Source organism: Aotus nancymaae, unplaced genomic scaffold (assembly GCF_030222135.1).
Source record: "Aotus nancymaae isolate 86718 unplaced genomic scaffold, 86718_ANA_hifiasm-v0.15.2.pri h1tg000033l, whole genome shotgun sequence".
In the NCBI taxonomy this organism is placed as follows: domain Eukaryota; kingdom Metazoa; phylum Chordata; class Mammalia; order Primates; family Aotidae; genus Aotus; species Aotus nancymaae.
The window spans coordinates 44,391,588-44,416,315 of record NW_026988447.1 but is presented as its reverse complement, the minus strand read 5'-3'; the positions used below and the strand labels follow the sequence as shown (position 1 = coordinate 44,416,315).

At 33.8% G+C, this 24,728-nt stretch overlaps 1 protein-coding gene across 8 annotated transcripts in view; it reads left to right on the top strand.

Annotated features, from left to right (window-relative positions):
* Positions 1 to 24,728, top strand: part of BLTP1 (bridge-like lipid transfer protein family member 1) — a 222,180-nt gene that overhangs the window by 72,087 nt on the left and 125,365 nt on the right. For 7 of the 8 annotated variants that reach the window (XM_012473015.3, XM_012473017.3, XM_012473018.3 and 4 more), the window contains 10 exons: positions 3,881 to 4,060; positions 6,093 to 6,221; positions 8,128 to 8,247; positions 8,912 to 9,192; positions 13,788 to 14,038; positions 16,591 to 16,846; positions 18,275 to 19,112; positions 21,755 to 21,825; positions 22,604 to 22,777; positions 23,729 to 23,849. In XM_012473015.3, coding sequence (XP_012328438.2) covers positions 3,881 to 4,060; positions 6,093 to 6,221; positions 8,128 to 8,247; positions 8,912 to 9,192; positions 13,788 to 14,038; positions 16,591 to 16,846; positions 18,275 to 19,112; positions 21,755 to 21,825; positions 22,604 to 22,777; positions 23,729 to 23,849 — 2,421 coding nt within the window. The remainder of the gene's footprint in view (positions 1 to 3,880; positions 4,061 to 6,092; positions 6,222 to 8,127; positions 8,248 to 8,911; positions 9,193 to 13,787; positions 14,039 to 16,590; positions 16,847 to 18,274; positions 19,113 to 21,754; positions 21,826 to 22,603; positions 22,778 to 23,728; positions 23,850 to 24,728) is intronic. The other variant, XM_012473016.3, reaches the window with a different exon arrangement.

Below are 24,728 nucleotides of genomic sequence, written 5' to 3'. Positions count from 1 at the left end.
AGTTAACTCTATTAAGTTTTGTATGTATGTTTATGTGTATGAGAGTTGTTTTAAGAATCTCAATTTTCTTTTGCTACTCCCTATTTCTGTGATCCCAATTATATTTTATACCTTTTGCTATTATAATAGAAACAGAAATAAATTCTAAAATATTTATGGAAGGGAAAAATTAACTATGTAAAATTTTGGTAGGTTCTGTTGAATATCACAACATAAATGTTAATATTAACCAATACCATAATATTTTAAAATGTGTGTATATACATGGTCAGTGATTTATTCTTATTCATTTAACATAAGATACTTGGTTAACTCCTTCACAATACTTATGGGCTCTTTTGAAGGAGAACCAATGATATTCATCAAGTGAGAATTTGAGAATTTATTACATTTCTGGGTAGATTATCACTTTATTTTTTTAATGGCAAATGGCTTTCCGTAGCACCTGTCACCACTTTGTATGTCCATCTTACTTTTAGTCAAATTGTGTGATTTAGAAATATAAATGGAACTTAATACAACACAAAGTAAAATTATAAATGGTAAGATGAATCTGACACCCAGAAATCATCAATGAATGAACATTTATTATGATTATTGGTAGTAGCTGATCATCTTATTTAAAACAGCATACTCCCTTTTCATTCTTTTGCCATTACTGACGATATTTTTCTTCATGGAATTTTAATTTATTTTTTCATATATATATTTGACATATATGAGATCACATTAGCTAAAACTTAATATATGCTAGGCATGGTTTTTGTTTTGTGACAGAATGTGTGTTTCCTGTTTTAAACTTTTATTTTGAAATAATTATAGATTCCCAGGAAGTTTCAAAGATACTATAGAGCAATCTGTATGTACTCCTTACCCATTTTTTTCCATGGCAAAATTATTTTTCATAATTATAGAATCAAAATAAGGAAATTGACATTGATACAATGTGTGTGCATAGCTGTAGGTCATCTTATCACATGTAGATTCATGTAACCACCACCAAAATGAAGATACAGAACTATTCTGTCATCACAAAGATCTCATATAACACTTTACCTTGCCATATTAACCTTAGAAAAAACTCTTGTCCTCCTCTATATAATTAGTGGGTCATTAGAAGCAGTTATTTTTTATTCTGGGAGGCAGGTGTGTGGAGAGGAAGCCCATCTCCCTTTTTCAGTCTATTAAGGAAATTAATAAAGGGGAAAGTGAAAGTCTTCTATGGTTGAGTTCTGAGAATCTTAGATGAATATCCCTGGTTTCTTATGAGTACCTGGTAACACTTCAACTTTTAATCACTGCACTTTTAAAAGGCTTTTCCAAACATAGAAAACATTTTATTGGGCTTATTATGAATGTTCACATTAATTCTTATTATAGAGGTATGGCAAACTTGTAGAGAGACTGAATTATAAAATATGATATATTTGGGGATTAGAGAAGGAGTTCATGGAGTAGAGATATCAAGGTGGAAGTAGAAGTACTAGTGATAATTCATTTCCTAGATAGTTGACAACTTACCCAAAACACAAAGATACCATATATATCCTCTTGGAATTTGCTTGTCTACTTACCTTGTTTACATTCTGTAGTGTTGACACAACTATTCCTAAGAATATTTTTCTTCATCTTTCGTTATACTATCTAGTGTTCATACACTTCACACTGTGTCTACTCCCAAGGCTCAAATCTGGGTTACCCATTTGTAGTTTATCCTGGATAGCATCAGTCTTAACTCAAGGTTTCAAGATGAGGGATCTCAGGTGACTGATGGACTGCTGCATCCCATTATGAAACTATGCACTTTTTATTTTGTGGTCATTTTATGTATTAGTTTCATAGGGCTGCCATAACAAAGTATCCTACACTAGGTGACATAAAACAACAGAAATTTATTTTCTCACAGTTCTGGAGGTTCAAAGTCCTAAATCAAGGTGTTGGCAGGGTCACATTCTCTGAGCTGTAGGGGAAGATCCTTCCTTGCCTCTTCTTAGCTTCTGTGGTTGCCAGCAATCCTTGGTGTTCCTTGGCTTATAGATGAATCACAGAGATTGCTACCTCCATCTCTACTGGCTGCCACTCTCTCTCTGTGCCTGTGTGTCCCACTTTTTCTCCTTTTATAGGGACACCAGTCATTGGATTAGGGCTCACCCTCCCTTATCATAACCTAATTACATCAGCAGAAATCCTGTTTTCAAAAAAGATCATATTCACAAGTTCCAGGGCTTTGGACTTGAACATACATTTTTGAGGGATGCCATTCAACTCACACATGATGCTAACTGCAATAAAATTTAGAATATGATGTTTATTGGTATATCATGTAGGCTATACCTTAGGAAAGGCCAAGATCCACATGTAATTTTGTGATTAAAAAATTTCAAAGAAGTTTTATACTAATAATTATTGAGTCTCAGTGTCAGAAGAGAAATTTCTTGACCACCCTCCCCAGTTCCCTCAGTAAAAACGGTAAGGAAATTAATGCCTGGAGAAGTCAGGTGATTTAATATAAAGTCACACAGCTTGGATGAAAATAAAATGAAAAATTGTATCAGAAGAGCTTCTAGAGTGATAATTGTAGTCACAATTTGAAATTAAAAAAAAATTTCTTAGGAATTATAGGTAACCCTTATCCTTAAAAAAAAATTTTTTTAAGAATTTGTTTCCCAACATATATTGAAAGCAAGGAACACTAACCCCGTGAGATAGCCTAGACATACACGAAGAAGACTACCGTAATAAAATTAGGTTGGGAAATATCTGTGAACTGCCTCTATGTATACTAGTATATTGAAGGCTCTGTGAACACTTGCTGTGAAGAAATCTGTCTAGTCAAGTCAGCAGCATCTACTTTTTGTGGTCACTGTTAGGTGCAGTGATACTTGGTGCATAAGACAGAAATTATCCGTAACCTGGAGAAGAAGATAAATATTGAGAAAATTAAAATTAAGATAAATAATTTCAAATGTAAAAAGTGCTGCAAGGTGAGGTAGGCAGTGGTCTGGTAGCACTTAATGGTCTGGAGGCAAGGACAGGATCCGATTTGTATGTTTAAAAGATCTCTGTGATTACTGATAGAGTATGTAGCAGAGAGATGTAAAAAGTTAATGCCCTGAAAAGGTCCTGGCAAGAGGTGATACTATTTGGACCAGGATGAAAAAAAAGTCAATGCATTCGTGAGAGATTGGGAGGTAAATTTAACAGAAATTGTTGACTAATCAGTAGGGCATTTCCAAACTAATTTGATTCTTTATTCTTAATTATGTGTGGGACTAGTGTTCCATGAAATAATCTGTTTTATGACATATCCTTTATTTCTCTGAATATATGTTAGAAATTTTCCCTTTTAAATACATGCTACCTTTTAGTAGTGAGTATAAAATTATCCTCTGTAAGAGAAAACTATCCTTGTTTTTACATCTTCCTCAGAATCTATATGGAAGTTGAGTTTTCCCCACAGTTCTTCATTTTTTGGTCTTAATGGTCTTTGTTCTTCAATGTTACCTTCCTTTTAAAAAAATATTTTAATCTCATGATTCTTAGATTTCCTACAAAAGATTGGTCTCTTGTATTCCCTGTCAGAGTACTACTGTAGTTTCTTGTTATTCATAAAGACGGTTACCAATCAGAGGTCTGTCTACTTTTTAGGACTTAGCTATCTTGCTTTTTATAATAGATGGGCTCTCATAGGTATTGTTCATTAAAGATGCTTAACTCAGACTACCTCTATGGCTACAAGTATTAGGAGCTTGTGGATTCTGAAGCCTTATACATGGCATGATTTTATTGTTCATCTCTTCAGGGGGCATGGGGGGAAACAACTAGAAATTATAATGTGATCTTCTTATACATTTTACAGTCTCATCATTATTGTTTTCAGCAGCGACCCCCTGTGGATGAAGTACTCAGGGAAGGTCACATCAATTTGTCAGGTCTCCAGCTGAGAGCACATGCTATGTTCTCAGCAGAAGGTCTTCCTTTGGGAAGTGATTCCTTAGAATACGCATGGTTGATTGATGTGCAGGCTGGAAGTCTTACAGCTAAGGTCACAGCACCACAGGTATGATTTTCAGAGTACTATCTCCTGACTTATTTTCTTTTTCCTTTCTTTACCCACCTTCTCAAGAGTAACTTGTATGCCTGTTTGAATGTTCATTGCATTTCCACTGATGGCATTCTGATGGGAGTCATTCTTGCCATTCAAAATTTTAGTTATAGGTGAGTCAGAGACAAGTTTCACTTTTCTGAGCCACATATAATTTATTGAGTGTAATATATGTAGTTCTGTGTAATAATTCAAAGAATTTGAGACACTCTTTGGGTGAAAACTCAGGATGAGTACTGTTCTAGAAATCAAGTTAATTATTATTAAAGTTATATTACTTGGTCCTCCATTGTTGGAAAAATCTTATTTTTCTACTATATGGAATAATTTTCTAAGAACGTTGCTTTCTTACATATTTATTAAGTAGGATTTGAAAGTAGCCCTTATGATGCTAAAGATTAGGTAATAAGGTTCTTTACTTGTCATGTTCCAAAGCAAGATTACATCATTTGTACCTACTGTTAGTGTTGTGGGGAGTAGTTTCAAAAAATATAAGTGAATTTACTGGTAAGTAAATCTGGTCTAGAATTCTAGATGTGATCCTTTTGGATAAATTCTCCCCCATCACCCCTTCCACTTAATCCTTAGAAGGTGCAGAAGCCTTACTGTATTATTTGTTTCTAATTGACCACTGAAGTTTAGTTGAATTGCCATATTATTGCAACATTTCACCTGAGTCATATATTTATTATAATATGAATGCTTATCTTGGCATTTCAAAAGACTGAAATTTGATAGGAATGTTACATACTCAATTTTGATAAAAAGTTATAGAATGGGTATGAAATATATAATTTAGAGTTAGGTAGTAGCAACAAGAAAGTAATAAAGAACCTAGATGCCCTGTATACCTGGAAGAAATTGTCAGAGGGTAGCAAAAGTTAATATTCTAAAAATGGCGGGAAAAATGAATGGAATTAAAAAGGGATATTTTAGAGTTGAACATCAATTCAATATAATATCGGAATGTATAATGATATTTATAAAAATATGTGAAAAGAAATACATAATGGAATGTGTAAAAATGGATGAAAAGCTATAGTCATTGCTCACTGGCCTTGTAACTGTCCTCTCCTTATTGTCTCCCATTTCTCGTCCCTAAATATACAAGTAAAAACTGAAGCATATTCTAAAGCAGCTTGATCCCTAAGAAGGGAATAAAGCCATGCTGACCCTGCAAGACTGGGTACAACTCCTTTATTCTAAGGACTGCTAGAATCTTACATGTTTATAAATTGCCTTCATAAGAGGAAACATTTCTCCTGCATAAAATCTTAGCATCACTATTTGCTGTACAGTTCATGAATCTGCAGATGCTTTTATGTTTATTCCATTCTCTGTATGTTTTAAATTTGTGTTTTCCAAGAGTTTAAATTATGTACTTATTTGGGGGGATAATGTCATGTATATCTATCCCTCAACATTTTTAACAGCTCTAATCAATTATAAAATTATTTTTTTAAAAAAAGAAACTCAAGATTTGAAGAATTATAATATGTGCTTACTTAAGCTTCTATTTACATAAACAAAAGTGCTTTAATCATCAAAATACCTGATTTTTAAAAATTGTAGCTAGCTCAATGTGATATTTAGATAACCAAAGATTTCACATGAAAGTTTGGTTTATGATTAGAGAATTTTAGGTGCTTTTCTATGTGGAGGATTTCAGTTAGCTATATAAGAGAAAAGATACATAACCTTGAATAGAAGGATTTGCTTTTAAAGTTGCTGAAGTGAAATTTTTCAGTTGAAATGAGTTTTCATTTTGACAATACATTTTGTCATTCATAAAAGAAAAGTAACATAAGCATATAAATTATATAAAGGTAGAAAAAATCATTGGCTAACAAGTTGCTTATTTGGCAGAAGTTTTAAGATAGTATTTGGCTTCTTTCAAGCTATGTTAATATTCTTCAGAAGCTTTTGAACTCTGAACACTTGTTTAGAATGCTAACAGTGTTGTCAATTTGTCACTTATCATCTGTAGCTGGCATGCCTCTTGGAGTGGGGACAGACATTTGTTTTTCATGTGGTATGTCGGGAGTATGAACTGGAAAGACCAAAATCGGTAATAATATGTCAGCATGGAATTGATCGTCGGTTCTGTGAATCTAAGGTATGTTAACAAATATGTTAGCAATATTATAAACATTTATGAATTTTTAAAAATGGAATATTCAGATACCAGCTTTAAGTCAAATACACATAACCATGAAGTAAACTAGTTTTTTCAGTTAACAAAATTATTCTTCAATTTCTTAGCCATTTTAAAGTATCTGAAATATGAGATAATTATTAAAACATACAAATTAAAAAATAAATGGAGTTATAAAAATTATATTTTGCTTATGTTTTTACTGCTAACATTCATGTCATATTGCATTATTTTACTAACTTGTTGGGATGTGGCTATATATTTATGTAGAAGATTTAGAAATTGAAGCAAGGACATGCTTTGCAGACCACTCTGGACATGCCAGTTCTCCCATAACATAATTGGCAAGGGTGGTCATTTGTCAGGTTTCCTGATTCCAGATCTTACGCTCTTTTCACAACATTGTGACACCTTCATTAAGGGTTATTACAATATCTTCAAAAGGGTTGCAAAAAGTAGATGGTAATCCCTAAAACCATGTGCAGTGGCAATGAAATGCAGAGTATTACTGTGCAGTTAATACTCTCCCTTATGAATTTGGTGAGGGAGGCATTTTTTCCCTCTGATTTTGGAAGTATGGTTATTTCAGAAAATCTGGAAAGCATGGTGGTTTCAAAAAAGAAAAATAACTTACTCTGGTTCTAGAACACAGAAGTTAACAGTTTATATGTTTCTTTCCTTTTTTATTCTTCTGCTATACAAATTATATTTGTTCATCCTACTTTTATGTCCAAAATATCTGTAACCCATTCTTATATACTGACAATAAAGGAACCAGCTATACTTGGTGATAAAATTATTTTTTCTTATTATAAACACATTGGCAGCCTCCACAGAATTGGTTCCTTGGTTATAGGTCAGGCAGGCAGATTTCTATGGATAATACACACATGCCTTTAGATACCTCCCCCTCCTTTTTCTTTTTTCTTTTTTTAATAACGTAAAGTTTTTATATTGCATTAAAATTTTTAAAAATCTGTTTTGTTGAGGCATAATTTATATACAGTAAATTCATCCTTTTAAAGTTGTACAGTTTGAGTTTTGACAAATGCTGTATATACGTGTGTAACTGTTACCACCAGTGAAGATACAGAACATTTCTTTCACCTTAGAAAATTCCTTTGTGTGTCTTTGCAGTCAGCCCCTACCTCAGGCAACTACTGATCTCCATTCTGTCACTTTAGTTTGTTTAGGTCTCTTTTTGTCCAGAGGAAATATATCCTTATAGAATATTGACTACAGTATAAGATATCTGTTCCTAGTTCTGGCTCAGCCACTAATGAGCGTTTATATGCTATTGGGCCAATAATTTGCTCATGGCTGCCATCTCAAGAAATTTATTGATGGAGGTGATATATGCATTTTCTTCCAGTGTAAACATTATATATCTGTGTTTTGGGAGTAAAAAAAGAATTAAATGTATGTGGATTGTCTTAGATATCATTATAATATTTACAATAAATATATTTGTGTGTGTGAAAATACATCTGTGTGTATGGAGTACTTATAAGAAAATCTTACAACTCTAAACTCATATAATTCTTGTAAACCTGTGACACTGTTTACTTATTACTTATCTTTTTCGAGTTTCAGTAACAAATTGTATATGTGTTGTCTATTAGACTTGCCACTTACCCCTTCTGAATAAAAATGGTACATGCTTACTTATTGTTTTCTAATACATAGTTTTCTGATTGATAATACTTTGCTGATTTTATTATTATAAAAGAATGAAATTAGACCAATTTTAAAAAAATTAAATACATCAATAACTGGATTTTTTGTGTTTATTTTAAGAAGATGACTTAAGTGTCAAAATAATAAGTTGATGGTGGTGATTTAGATGTACAATCCTTTTTTATTTTAGTTGAGTTGTATTCCTGGGCCTTGTCCAACTTCAGATGATTTGAAATATACTATGACTCGTATAGCAGTAGATGGAGCTGATATTTACATTGTTGAGCATGGTTGTGCTACAAATATAAAGGTAAGTGTTTTGCTCGACCAGTGTAGTGCCTTTTCCTTTTTACTAAACCAAACCTCTATTTCTTGGTCATTTCACAGACTGCTGCAAAATTTTAGGAGATAGCTTTCTAATTGTTACTCATCCATGTTCTTTTCCAGTATTATTTTTTTAAGGCATACTTTCACCACTTATTTACTCTAACTGAATTTTTATAACATTGCTTTATGGCAGAGATATGAAATAGTAGGTTGTTTTTATGGCAGGGATGTAAACTGGTAGTGCTTTTAAATGATTTGATTTTTGAATGTCTTTAGGATTCATACATTTATATTTTCTGCCTGGTTCCTGAAAACATTCGTTTCCCTCTCTGTTTTATGGATTGTAGTGTAAAATCAAGCCTTGTTAAGTTTCTATGATTTTTCATTATTTGCTTCTCTTATTTGCCTGTGGACTTCTGCTTTTTTCCTTTTACCTTCTTTTTAAAAAATTATCTATTTTTGTTTTTATTGTGTTTGACTTTTCCCTTTATGTCCCTTTCCCATTTTTCCCTTATTTCTTTTTCCTTTATTTTCTCCTTCCACTTATGTTGTACTCTATTTGAAATGATCACCTATTTTGTAGTGTAGGCTACTACTTAAAAATAGAGAAATTACAGTTCTGTTTCATTTTCTTCATTCAATTTTAGATGGGTGCAATTCGAGTTGCAAACTGTAATCTCCACAATCAGTCGGTTGGGGAAGGAATCAGTGCTGCAATTCAGGATTTTCAAGTGAGACAGTACATTGAACAAGTAAATAATTGCAGAATTGGACTTCAGCCTGCAGTGCTACGGAGGGCCTATTGGCTTGAAGCTGGGTCAGCCAATTTAGGACTTATTACTGTTGATATTGCTTTAGCTGCTGACCATCATTCTAAACATGAGGCACAAAGACATTTCTTAGAAACTCATGATGCCAGAACTAAGAGGTAAGTGAAAATTTTAAGAATGGTGTCAGTCTGCTGTTCAGATGAAAGCAACTAGATAATTACAGAGGAAATTCTATTGAGAGAATGGACTAAGAATATTTTAAATAAAGACCTAGTCTGATTGTGCTGCACCTCAATTAATATATAAGGACCTGATATTTAAGTAAATATATATCTTGTCTCTGGTGATGGTGCAGTTGTTGGAAATAAAACATTATTTTCTGACATGTTTCTAAGTGTATACCATGTATGGCAACAGTGAAACAAGTTTAAGTTACTGGTCCCTGAATAACAGTTTGTAAAGCACTACATTTTCTCTCTCACCCCAGCTCTCAACTTTCAAGTCACCATTCTTTGCTAGAAATCACAGTACTACTACCATCTACTGTATAAAACTCCTTTTATGGGCCTTCAGAACTACAGAGAAGACTAAAGATACTCAGGCCTATTTCCTTGATCCTTAGGAAATGATTTTATTTCTGTTTTAAAAAGTTACCAGTGCCTCTTACTGAATCATTTCCATTTAAAATGACAGTATGACTTTTTCTATCCCCATCTTGCCCCGTTGTATATTTAATATGTGCTAATTCTAAAAATATAGGAAACTGTTAAGAAACAAAGGAAAATAATGATCATAACCTCACCACATGATGTTTTATCATATTTCTCTCTAGGATTTTGCTGTGTTTTTTAAATGCTTGAAATCATCCTGCATTTACATTTTAAAATTCTGCATATTTGTATTAAACTTATATCCAAAGCATCTGGCCACATGATTAAACATTTTATAAAGATACTTTTAAACAAATGATAATACATTACCAAAAAGACACAACATGTTTTATTTAGCCATTGCCCTTATATTAAATATTTGGATTGTTTCTAAATTTCCCATTATGAATGATAGTAAGAGGAACATTTTGGCACATAAAATATATTTCCATGCTTTCTGGCTGTCTCCTTTACCTAATTTTCTGGAAGGGAGTATGAATGAGTTAAAAATTAAGACTTTTCATATGCATTCCCAAATTACTTGCCAGAAATTATTTCAGTTTATATCCCCAATAGCTTTTTAGATAGTCCCTGTCTCCTTGCACCTTTGCTACCTTTTGAGTGTTTTCTAGTAAGTGAAAGGTGGCATCTCTTTCTTTTGCATTTATATATTTCTGAAATTAATACTTTAAAAAACACATTTGTTATCTGATTTCAGTTTCTTCACTTGTGAATAGAATGTTTATATTCTGTGTACATTTACTTACTGGGGTCTTGGTGGTTTTCAATTTTTAAAAGGTTTTTAAAGGTAGTCACCCTTTTTGTGATCTCTGTTGCTAGTATTTTAGTTTGTTTTACCTTTTAATTTTGTTTTTATTTTCATATATGACTTTAGTTTTATACATTCAAATACGTCAGTTGCTAATTTGAGAAAACCATTCTTTTACTAGTAATCAGATAGCATCTGTATTATTTTTTTTCTTTTTCTTGTTAACATATAAAACTCAAATCCATCTGGATTTTATATGAGGTGCATGTGTGTATTAGTCTAGGTAAGGAGGTAAGTTGCTTTTTCTGCAAATACCTATTCGAATACAGAGGGAAAAATTTATACCTAACAAATATTAATTTCTCTGTTTTACAAAACGATTAGTTATTATCATCTGTAAACTTTCCCAAGAGAACTTGAGGACAATTTTTCTAGTTAAGAAAAAGAAACTGTTGAGATTTTTATTGATAATACATTAATCTTTTAAATTAATTGAAGAAGATTTGACATATAGCTGCGTACGAAAGCTCACGTGTGAAGAATATTGTGTAAAAGAAATTGGATTTCTTTGTTATTTTATTGCTCAGGAAGCCACTTAGTGTGAACCAAATGCCTGTCTTTGATTAGGTTAGGTGGTAGAGCAAGGTGCTAATGGAGCTAAGGAGCTTGCTTCAGGTGACTCAGGTTGCTCCAAGTAGCTCATTTAGGTTGGTTTCAGTGCTGTAGTTTATCAAAAATTGTCAAGTCTGGGGTTTTTATCTTTCTTACAAGTGAACAAGTTAGCCTGTTACAATTTCGTGGGTGCTGGCAAAATACACAACTTCTCTGATCAGAGATCGTATTACTCACAGCAAGAGTGGTAGCCAGTCACGTGTTGGTGGGTTGGTTCTCTGTGCCCCCCAAGTAGAGTTGCCAGATAAAATACAGGATGCCCAGTTAAATTTAACTTTCAGATAAACAACAAAACACATTTTAGTATAAGTATGTCTCCCATATTGCATAGAACAAACTTATTTTTGTTTGTATTTTATTTGCTAAATCTAGCAAACTTTTCCCTGAGTCCTGTAGGGGATAATGTAGTTCCAGCTACTCAGGAGGCTGAGGCAGGAGAATCGCTGGAACCTGGGAGGCGGAGGTTGCAGTGAGCCAAGATTGCATCACTGCACTCCAGCCTGGGAAACAGAGTGAGACTCAGTCTCAGAAAAAAAAAAAAGCCTATCAATGAATACGTGCATAAAGTGGGTTACATTAAAAAAGAGGAACACTGAATTTAGTGAATCTTCCTATTTTTATAGTAAGTGGAAGCAAGCCTACTCTTTTCCAGAGAGAAACATTACCTTAATCCTCACAGTTGCTTGCTCCAAACACAGCCCTGAGAAATGGCCTGGACAGAGCTTGCATTCGTGGCATACCCACCAGGAACATGTAGGGATTCTTAGGGCTTATGATGAATTGCCTCTCCCATATGGTAACTCATTGACCTTCAGCTTTGGCTGCTTTTTTGCATATTGGATTCCCAGGAGTTTTAGAGAAAAGTATATTCATTCCTGATATTACTGGAAAACCTACTGGATATATAGGCCATTAGTTTCATTAGATTAATGTTTCTTAAAAATACGGTTTGCAAACCACCGGCATCAACATCTCCTTAGAACTTAATAGAAATATACATAATCAGGCCTTTCTAGACCTCAATCAGAAACCTAGGGGTGGAGCCCAGACACCTGTAGTTTAGCAAGCCATTCAGTTGATTCTAATACAAGCTAACATTTGAGAAGTAGTGCATTGGATTATACAAATATAGGAAAGGGGAGCTAATGTTTATTGAGTAACTTCTATAGTCCAGGTTTTGCATCAGGTGCTTTACACGTGTTAATGCCATTTTATCCTCACAATGATCTTATTAGATATATCATACCATCATTTTGCAGATGAGGAAACTGAGGCTTAGAGATGTTAACTTGTCTGAAGTTCTAGAGTTAATAAGTGGCACAGCTAGAATTTGAACTTAGGTCTAGCAGACTCAAAGCCATGCATTCTACCAAGCTTTTGCTTTGCAAATGAAGTAAAAAAATGTCTATTATATATATAAGTTATTTTATTTTGATGGTGTTTTAAGATACCTTTGCTGCTTGACTTAATACTTTAAAATACAGAAGTGATTTGAAATGGATAACACTGGATTGAAGTAACCTCAAGCGCCTCCTCATCTTAAGGCCTACTCATACATTTTTCTGTCTTCTCTAGATTGGTGTTCCACTTCTAAGTTGTTCCACCTCATCTTTAATTTCTCAAATGTTACTTTTTAAAAGATTCTTCCTATTTTCTTTGTCACAACACCCTGTTTACCACCTCATAACATTTAATACAATTTATGATTAGTTATTTTTTTGTTTACTGTTTGTCTTTGTCTCTGTATTGTAAACTTCATATAGATAAAGACTGTATCAGTTTTGCTTAGCCTGGCACTAGGCACTTAATTGATATGTTCAAGAAATACAAATTAATGGATGTATAATGAAGGTGATGATTCCTATTCTGTCTCCCTGTGAGGGTCTTGAGAATCCAAGGAGATAATATATGTAAAAATTCTTAGAAAAACAGACTATAAATATGAGGGAATTTATTAAAGTAAAAAAGGAATAAAGATATATCTCACAGATTTCTATTATATAATATTTTTTAAGAAAGGAGGGTAGTTAATAAAGACTGACAGATCTGTGAGTCACTTATACAGAACCTGAAGTTTACATACATTTTTAATGCTTTATCTGTAGTCCTTATTACAAGGGAGTAGACCTGGATATTGTTTTTCTCCAAAAGGTGGAGTAGTTCATTATTTTAATTTTATTGAGAAAAAATTTCTTACTTGCTCCATATTTGTAATTTTTTAGTGTTTTATATTTCCAATGTGAAATAGGCCCTGAAATGCTAAAGGTAATGAGCTATCAAGCATAATCTATGCTAATAGTTTTGTCTGTTTTTGGATTAATGTCTTAAAATTTTAGTCTTTTTGAGAATGTTTACTACATTGTAAAACTGGATTTAAATGTCTGATTTTTATATTTGCTTTTTTAAAAAATGCTTTGGGCTTTTTAATGTATGCAATATCTCTATTATTATTGATTCTGCTTATTTCCATCTCACTTGCTCTGGTAAGACTGTGTTTTTTAGAAAGGCAAATGATTTAAAAAGAGAAACAATAGTAGGAATAAACCTTTGTGTTTACTTTGTCTTTTAAAAATATTAACAACTAACTTATATTTAATATATACCAAAAAGTTTTTTATTTCTTAATGAGTTTGTTTTTTGTTTTCTTTTGGGTTCTGTTTAGGTTGTGGTTTTTGTGGCCAGATGATATCCTGAAGAATAAGAGGTGTAGAAACAAATGTGGTTGTCTCGGTGGCTGCAGATTCTTCGGTGGCACAATAACTGGCCTAGATTTCTTCAAACTTGAAGAATTGACACCTTCCAGTAGCTCTGCATTTTCAAGCACAAGTACAGAGTCTGATATGTATTATGGACAGTCTCTGCTACAGCCTGGAGAATGGATAATTACTAAAGAAATTCCCAAAATTATAGATGGTAATAAAATGTTTCATCACTTCTGCTAATTGTTGATTTTCTTTATCCCTCTGCTTTTCTGGGAGAAATTCAGTGTTACTCTGTTCAACTCAATTTATTTTGTGTAGTCTTATGAATAGGGTTTAGTATAATCTGCCTTTGTTTTGCGCATGACTTAACTACAGCCAGATAAAACTAGTGACTTTCTCAGAGTTATACAGCAAAAGTAGGTCTGCTATTCAAATCTTCTGTTGTTGATGTGGGTGGCTTTCCTCACAAAGTTTATTCTAAATATTTCCTTCCCTATTGTTATTTTCCTGTAACAGAGCATTCAGATAAACACTTAGGAATAGCTGTGCTTTAAGGTAACAAGTTGTTTGACCAGCTTGCTTTTATAGGAAAACTTTTCAATAGTAATATTTATTCTGTTGGCCCCTACGTTACCAATTATTTTTGCAAAATAGTTTCCTTATCAGTAAAATTAAACATGTCAAGAAAAGAACTCCAGTCTTTCCTTAGAATCTTTAGCATAACTCTGCAAATACACCAGTTTGGTACAAGCAGTGAAGAGTGGCTTTAAGTGTATTATATTTAGATTTACCTAGGGTCTTTTCTCCAGAGGCTTCAGAAACAGATTTTCCTCTGGATTTTTTTTAGTTATGTGTTCCTACAGTTCAGTGCAATATTTACTTCTTAAGTTGCCATGCTGTGAAGATGTTAAATGTAGAAAAGTCTTGATACTTGACCAATATTTAGCCATTTCCCCTTAATTAATTTAAAAACATTAATTTATGGCTGCCTTTTATCAGTAGACAAAAAAAGATAGGAAAGAGATAATTTTACCTTTAAGAGTTTATCAGATTGCTTTCCCATTTATAGGAACTCTTAGAGGAAACAGCTGGACTACATATGCTAAATTCCTGTTTAAATGATTTTTTACTGAGTAGTAATAAGTGTGTACATTTTATTTTAACATCATTTTACTTCTGCAGGTTTACTAGAATGAGAGCAGATTATCTTATAAAATCAGCACACCAAAATTTCTTGGCATTTAAGTGATAAGATAGATTTTAATAATTTAGCTGTCTTTTTACGTAACTTTTTTACATTTGAATAATGTTCATTTTTAAAGGTTTACACGGACATTTTCTCATTTAATCCCCAAGCTATCATGTAAGGTGGATATTATCCTTGTTTTGTAGTAAAGAAACAGGCTTGTCACTGAGACTGAGTTGCATGATGTAATAACAGCCAAGTATGACTGAGAAGAAACTAGAATCAGGGCCACTGAAGCCACTTTCTTGTTCTCTCTACTGTGCTACAACTGGCAGTAATTATAAAGATTGCTTGATTTTCAAAGATTAACTATCACAAACTCAAGAAAGAATATTTGCAGGAAATTTTTACATGGGGTGAAAGGAGGAAAATAGTAAATTCTCTTTCTAACATTGAAGAAAGTAAAATTCTTACAATGTATAATAGGAAGTGTCTGTATCACTTGGTGATTCTCTTAGTAGTGAGTTGTAATTGCTGAATTGCCATCAGTTTCTTGTCCTTATGGACAAGAAGAATGAGAGTAATTATGAAAACAAGTTCAGAATGAGAGTAATTATGAAAACAATTTATGGAAGGTTGGGAATAACCACTACATATGTACCTGGGTTTCTGATTGTTGAGTCATCCAGGAATGGAGTATAGACACAGTGTCAGGATAAAATCAAGGAGGGCATATGTGTAGAATTAAGATCTACTTGGAAGGTCAGTGAACACTACGCTCCTATATCTCTTAGAAGTGAATCAAGACCATTTTTCTTTTGACTTTCCTTGCTCTATTTTACATTTGTGGTACTAAAAGTAAATAGCATTCTAAGTTTACGACTCTTACCCCTTGAATGCCACTAGAACTGCATTCTGTTCAGGGAGATATTTTCTCCATTAGCAGGTTTCTTTTTCTTGGGTAAAACAGGGATGGTAGGAGGTGAGGGGAAGTTGAGCAAAAGTTAAATTTTATGAATCTAGGCAGCTATAGTATTCTCTGTTTATTTCCCCCAGCCCCTCAATTTATGTAACACATCACAGAGCTCTTTTTGAAACTCTGAAACAGTGGTGCTTCACTCTGGTCCTAAAGTCATTATTTATTCATTCACAGAACCATTTATTGAGTGCTTTCTGTATATGAGTCATTGTTCTAGGCACTAGAGATACATCAGTGAATGAAAAATGATACAGTCCCTGTCAATATTGAACTTTTAGAGCAAAAGGGGAAAAATATAAAATAAGTAAATCTAAGTAGAATATATATGGTGTTCTTTGTACTATTCTTGAAAATTTTCTGTAAATTTGTAAATTTTCCAATAAAAGATTTAAAAAGAAGAAAAAATTCACTGTTTATGGACCTGGGATGTATACTTAATGTAGATATATTTCTAAAATATTTAACAAATTGCTATGTGAAATTAGATACTTGACTTTTTAAAAATGATTATACTTAAAAATGGAATTAAATTGCCATGTTTTTCATAAATTGCTTTTGAAATTTGTATGTTCACTTAACTCACCTTTTTTTTGTTTAGGTAATATGAATGGCATGAAGAGGAAGGAATGGGAAAACAAATCAGTGGGAATAGAAGTAGAGAGAAAAACTCAGCACCTTAGTCTTCAAGTACCATTACGATCTCATAGTTCATCTTCTTCCTCAGAAGAGAATAGTAGTTCTAGTGCTGCACAGCCTTTGTTGGCTGGTGAAAAGGAAAGTCCATCTGTTGCTGATGACCATTTGGTTCAAAAAGAGTTCTTGCATGGGACAAAAAGAGATGATGGCCAAACAAGGTCAGTATTCGCTTAGATTTAGAATCCTGATCATAAATAGGATTCTGTGTTTAAAATTGTGGCAAGAAAAACCTCTTCCCTGTCCATTCCCCCACTTTAAAAAATTGTTTCCTGTATATCTGAACATACTTTGAAATGTTAGTTTGCTCTTGTCTTTCTGATTATAAAAGCCATACACATATATTCTTTCCAGATATGAGGAAAGTACAAGAAAGTGTAATGAAAAGTAGAAGTTTCTTGTCATCCCACCACTCACAGTGAATCATTGTTAACATTCACATATTATCCTTCTAGTCTAATGGATACTTTTTTTGTTCCTCCTTTTGGCGCCTTAATAGTTGGCCACTCCCTTCTTGAATCAAACTTTCCTCTTGGTTTGATAGCATTTTTCAAAATTTCCTCCCACCTCCTTGGCTATTCCTTCTCAGTCTCCATTGTCATGTCCTCCATTTCTTCCTCCTTTCTTTTTTCTCTTCCTTTTATAGCTTGCCCTTTGTCGCATGTCTCTTTTTTTCTCCACTCATTCTATACTATTTCCCTAGGGAGTCTCAGTAACTGCTTTCAATTATGTTCTCTAGCTAACATCTTTTAAATACAAAACTCCAACCAAAACCTTTGTTCCTAAGGCCTAAACACCTTCTTGATATATCTACTTGGATGTTTCATGGAGACTTCAAATTCAACATATTTAAAATGGCCTTATTCCTATCATTCTTCACTGTTCTGCCTTACTAAATGGCACTACTACATCAGTTGCTGAAGTCAGAAACACTGAGGTTATGTATAACTTCTTCCTCTTGTCTCCTTCAATCAAATGCGCCTGGTATATTTTATTGGACAATATTTTAAAGGATGTGAAAGAAAAAGAAACCTTTATAAATGCATTAGTGTCCATGGATTATGGATAGAAGGTTACATTCTGGAGTTTCTTTCAGTTTTCATTGTGTTTTAAGCTACCTCAAAAACTTGTGGAACTAATGGGGGTATGAACACATATTGTACTGTTTTGTTACTTTGAGTATTTTATTGTAAAATTTTAGATTTCTTTTTTTCCTTTTTTTTTTTTTGAGATGGAGTCTTGCTCTGTCACCTAGGCTGGAGTGCAGTGGCGCAGTCTCAGCTCACTGCAACCTCTGCTTCCCAGGTTCAAGCAATTCTCCTGCCTCAGCCTCCTGAGTAGCTGAGATTACAGGCATGCGCCACCATGCTTGGCTAATTTTTTGTATTTTTAGTAGAGACGGGGGTTTTGCCATGTTGGCCAGGCTGGTCTTGAACTCCTGACCTTGTGATCTGCCCACCTGGCTTAGATTTTCTTTTATTTGTAAAATACATGATTAAAATTACTAAAAGGATTTTTACTGGTACTTCTTTTTATGCTTACATTTTATGATGTATAGAAAATGGTAATAGCTTTTCTTTCTGTTTTAGTATCCCTACTGAAATTTCAGGAAACAGCCCTGTGTCTCCTAATACTCAGGATAAGTCAGTAGGTCAATCTCCTCTTAGATCTCCCTTGAAACGGCAAGCCTCTGTCTGTTCCACCCGACTTGGAAGTACTAAGAGTCTTACTGCTGCTTTCTATGGGGACAAGCAGCCTGTAACAGTTGGAGTCCAGTTTAGTAGTGATGTCTCTCGAAGTGATGAAAATGTACTAGACTCACCAAAGCAAAGGAGAAGTTTTGGTTCATTCCCGTATACACCATCAGCAGACTCTAATTCATTTCATCAGTATCGATCAATGGATTCCAGCATGTCAATGGCTGATAGTGAAGCCTACTTTTCTGCTGCTGAGGAGTTTGAACCCATTAGCAGTGATGAAGGCCCTGGAACTTATCCAGGTAGAAAAAAGAAGAAAAAGCAAACCCAGCAGATTGACTACAGTAGGGGTTCCATATATCACAGTGTAGAAGGACCACTTACTGGACATGGAGAAAGCATTCAGGATTCCCGAACTCTGCCATTCAAAACTCATCCTTCTCAGGCTTCATTTGTTTCTGCATTAGGTGGAGACGATGATGTTATAGAGCATCTATATATTGTAGAAGGTGAGAAAACAGTGGAGAGTGAACAGATTACTCCGCAACAACCCGTGATGAATTGTTATCAGACTTACCTTACTCAGTTTCAGGTAATCAATTGGTCAGTTAAGCACCCAACCAACAAAAGAACCTCTAAGTCCTCATTGCATCGTCCCCTTGATCTGGATACACCAACCAGTGAAGAAAGTTCATCATCATTTGAACAGCTTTCTGTTCCAACTTTTAAGGTATAAACCAAATCATTAGTTTCCATTGATAAATTTATTTAGAAAAATCGATTTTTAAGAAATTGTTTTCATAATTACTCTCATTCTTTTTAGCTACCTTTCTAAGAGATAAACTTTCTGAAGCCATGGCTTTATGTATGACAGGTCACAGAGTTATTGAGGAATATTAGAAATTTAAGTAAATTAAATTGAGGAGTGGTTTATGAGTTGATTGCCACTGCTTTAATCTAATCAACGCATATTCTGTGTCTATACTCTAAGATTAGGATCAAGTCTCTCTGAATTAATATTTCTGTGTCTTAAAAATAAAATTTTGAGGCTGCTTTTATTAGTGTTCTTTTTATTCATAACTCTTTCCATGAAAAGCCTTCCTTGTCCACTTACTTGACATTTGAGTTATTATAATTCAGTATGAATATGGTTATTGGGCATTTCTGTAATGTATTCTGAATATGCATTACAGAATTTTTTAGGTAAACTAAAAATACCTCAAAATAAATTTAGTGGTTATAGCCAATATGAAATACCATATTTATTTGAAGTGTCTAAATGCTTATTTAATTATTCTTAATTCAGATATTATGTACTATTGTGTACAAGGCATTTGATGTACAGTGGTGAGGGAAATGGATATGGAGCTTGTGGTTTAGAGGTGGAAGACTGACAATAGATAGATAGATAAATATATAATTACAAATTGAGAAGAGTCTATGATGATTAACTAAGGGATGCCGGGATAGAAAATAACAAGGGGTAGGGCTACCTAGATTGTATTGAGATGAAACGTCTATCTGAGGAGATAATATTTGAACTGAAATTTGAAGTATGAGGAAGAATTGAAGATAGGAAGACCTAGGGGCACTGCATTCCAGGCAGAGGCAACCGCCTTCCTACAGCCCTGAAGAGGGTACGAGGTCAGCATGCCTGAGAAATAGTGAGTGGAGAGACTTGCTCATAATGAGGCTGGAGACCTAAACAACGACCAGATCATTCAGAGCTTACAGACCATGGCATCAGGAGTTTGAATTTTATTTTCGTTTCATTTATTAACTCTTCAGGGTTTTAAGGAAATATGATATGATCTCATGTACTTTGATACTAAGTAGAATTGAATTGTCATTAAGCAAGAGAGGAATTGGGGTGATCACCTAGGAGACTGTTGGAGTAGTCTGTACAAGAAACGACCAGGGCTTGGACTTAAAACTATTAGTTATGATGGGACATGATACATGGAGTTGAATTTTCTCATAGATTATGTAGGCATTTGATTAATATATATTGAAGGAAAAAGAAACGTTAGTGACAGTTAGAAAATTTTGTTTTTAAGATTGTACTATTTTCTTATCTTGCCTAAAACCAATTGCCTGTGCTAAGATTTCAAAATGTTCTTTTTTATTCCATGTGGAAATATGTTGGTATATGAATTTTCCAGTTCAAAACTGAATGGTACTTATGCAGAATAGTACCTGAGAGGATGTAATTATTCAGTATTTTAAATAAATCTTTCTAGTTTGATTAGGCAGTCAAATCTCTAGAGAAGATAGGTCAAGGAATTAATATCTTTAGCTTCAAAAATAGAACATAGGCTGTTATCAGAAAGACAAAAAATAACATGTATTGGCAAGGATGTAGAGAAAAGGGAACCCTATGCACTGTTGGTGGAAGTGTAAATTAAATTAGTGTAGCGATTATGAAGAATAGTATGGAGATTCCTCAAAAAAATTAAAAATAGATTTCCATATTATCCAGCAATCCTACTACTGGATAATATCCAAAGGCAATTAATTCAGTTTATTAAAGAGATGTCTGTACTCCTATGTTAATTAAAACACTATTCAAAATAGCTAATATATGAAATCAACCTAAATGTTCATCAGTGAATAGACAAAGAAAATGTGGTAGATATACACAATGGAATACTCTTCAGCCATAAAAAAAGAAGGAAATCCTGTCATTTGTGGTAATATGGATGAATCTGGAGGACATTATGTTAAGTGAAATAAGTAAGGCAATAAAAGACAAATACCTCATGATTTCACTCATGTGGAATCTAAGCAGGCTCTTATAGATGGAGAGAGTAGAATGATGGTTACCAGAGTGGAATGGCTGGGGTAATTGGGAGGGGGGCGGGAAGAATAACCTGGGAGGTAAGAAAGTTATTTTTCTCCATTAAGTCTAAATACTGACTAGCATTTGTAAAGGTTCAATTTGGTTAGGTTCATTTGTTTATTTTCCTTGTTATCATTTATGGATATAAAATACAAGACTAGTTATTCCTATAGTTTAATGTTTCTGCGGCTCTTTTTCCCTACTCAAAAATTGTTTGTGCTAAGAGAAGACTGAAATTAGCTTGAGAAAAAACTCAATTTAAAAACGAACTGTGGAGAAAAGACATTTGAAACACTTGCTTTCAATTTTAGTTGTAGTCTTTTACTCTCACAGCCCTGCTCTGCCATTTATTTGAATCAACAAAGTGCAACTGCCAATTGAATGTATTCTTTGATTTGCTCAATTTGTCTGTTAAACATTTATATCAAATATAACAAAATCATATTAGGTAATTCAGATATTTACATATATCAGTTGATATTATACAATTCGAGAAATATTAAAAATCTAGACTATAGTATTTTATATTCTAGGTTATCAAGCAGGGGCTCACAGCTAATTCTTTGCTAGACAGAGGCATGCAACTTTCAGGATCAACTTCAAAGTAAGTAAAAATAACATACTTTTAAAGTCATTCTTCCTTGATTATAAGATGGGTAGGGTTTATTCTGAGTAATAATCATAGTTTATTTGAGTATGGACTTTATATTAAGAATAAATTACCAAAATAATTCAGCTCTTTGTCTGCCACGGCTTTGGCTACATTTATAAGTAGTCAGTAGCATTTGAATAATATGTATTCAGCATGCTATAACTTGGCATATCAAAATTGGTGACTAATAAGAATTCAGTATCATGTTTTTCATAATTTAGAAAAGGAGCATCAGGTAAATATATCAAAAAAGTTTTCTCATTTGATGTATTAGCCATCTTTGATCAAGATTTGGCATTTTAATGCTTCTTTTGGCCTGTCTTTGAAAAGTCTTTGGGACATAAAATGTCAAGTCTAGGCCAAGCATGGGGTTCACACCTGCAATCCCAGCACTTTGGGAGGCCATGGCTTGCAGATCAGTTGAGGCCAGGAATTTGAGACCAGCCTGGCCAACATGGCAAAACCCCATCTCTACTAAAAATACAAAAAAAATTAGCCAGGCATGGTGGCACACGCCTGTAATCCCAGCTACTTGGGAGGAGGAGGTTGCAGTGAGCCAAGATTGCACCACTGCACTCCAGCCTAGGTGACAGAGTGAGACTCAAAAAAATCAAGTCCAATTACATAAAATTTTTAATTATAATGAATACGTTTGTTCACTATCTTAAGGAAGCCCCAACTTCTAATTCATGGTCTTTTTAATACATGATTTGCTTGTTAAATTGTACAGTACACCATATACTCCGTTGGATAAAAAACTCACTGATAACACAGATGATGAAACATTAACCGAAGAGTGGACCCTGGATCAACCAGTGTCCCAGACCAGGACAACAGCCATAGTTGAAGTAAAAGGAACTGTTGATATCGTTTTGAGTCCCCTGGTGGCTGAAGCTTTAGACAGGTATTGATTTTGTCTAAAAATACAATTATTGCTTTATACAGTGGTTACTCTGTGTGATATGATGAGTATATGTAATATGGTATGTTCATATAGAAGATTGTTGATAATTACAATTATATGTGATATATTATGTTCATATAGAGGATGATTGATAGCTGTTTTGATTGAATAAAAATGAAAATATCTGTGTTTCAGTTAGTTATCATTTGCTACTTTCTCAGCCTAAATAATTACAGTTGTTCCTCCATATCTGTCGGATATTGGTTCCAGGACACCTATGGATACCAAAATCTACAGTTGCTCAAGCCTGCAAGTTGGCCGTATGGAACCCACAGATAAAATGTCAGCCTTCTGTATTGGTGGGTTCTACATTCCACAAATACTGTATTTTCAGTCTGCACTTGGTTAAATGTGTGGATTTGGAACCCACAGATATGGAGAGCTGACTGTATATTCAAATTTGTTGTTATACTGCAATAATATAATATACATTATTATATGAAGCTAACATGAATAAAAATGAGAATGAAACATAATGAAAGTGGTGTGGAAACAGTTGAGAAAAGGGGTTCAGTGGAGATGAACTTTCATGAAAATCTTCCTTTTCCTGCAAAAGCACATAGTTTTCTTTGATAGTTTACACTGTTAAGATTCTTATGAGATATTGTTTAAATGACAAACACAGGAAATCTTCTTCAGGAGTTTGTTAAAGAAAAGATCATTGCCCAATCTGGAACACTTCATCTTGGGGTGAGGATGGTGATGGTAGGGATAACCTCAGAAATGTTTCCCTTGTGTAATTTCTAAATATGTGGCTTAGACATTCTCATTTCAATGTTGAGCGATTGTTGTACATATTCAAATGGTGCTGTGTTTCATGATATGTTTACATAAGCTAAGTTGTAGGATTAATGACATTTAAATATTTCATTTACTGTTTTTTTCCCTCAGATATATTGAAGCAATGGTTCATTGTGCTAGTACCCGACATCCAGCTGCAATTGTAGATGATCTTCATGCCAAAGTTCTCAGGGAAGCAGTCCAAAATAGCAAGACTACCTTCTCAGAAAATGTAAGAATTTTTTAATTTACTGGGCATAGTATACACATGATAAATTGAATATTATCGTGAAAATATTCAATTTATCATGTGTATGGAATATTCAAACTTGAAAAACTTGAATGGATCAAAATTTTCGTTACAAGTTAAATCAGAATATATGGACATATTCTAAAAGCCTTTATATGTCATTGGCTCCATAAAAGATAGGACATATAACTGTACTGTGGATTGAATAGTATTAAAAACATTTACTTAAAAATATATTAAATAGCTTTATTTGTTTCTTTTATTTCAGAAGCAGCTTAGTTCCAAGCCTTTTCTAAAGAGCTTTAGCCCTAAGTGAATGAATATTCTTTTGGACTGACACCTTGCTTTTCTAAGACAGCTGCTTATATTTTGATTTTCCTCTATGATTAGATGACTTGTATCTTAATATTACTTTTTTTTTTTTTTTTTGAGACGGAGTTTCGCTCTTGTTACCCAGGCTGGAGTGCAATGGCACGATCTCGGCTCACCGCAACCTCCGCCTCCTGGGTTCAGGCAATTCTCCTGCCTCAACCTCCTGAGAGTAGCTGGGATTACAGGCACGCGCCACCATGTCCAGCTAATTTTTTGTATTTTTAGTAGAGACGAGGTTTCACCATGTTGACCAGGATGGTCTCGATGACCTCATGATCCACTTGCCTCGACCTGCCAAAGTGCTGGGATTATAGGCGTGAGCCACCGCGCCTGGCCTCTTAATATTACGTTTGAGATTTTCCTCGTTAATGAATCAAGTCACTACCTCTCATTGTGTGATGGTCTGCTTACATTGTGGTTCTAGCCACGAAGCCAGTTGCTTAGCAGTCATATCCCAGTGCTCTTCCAGAGCTTCTCCATTTGATGTTC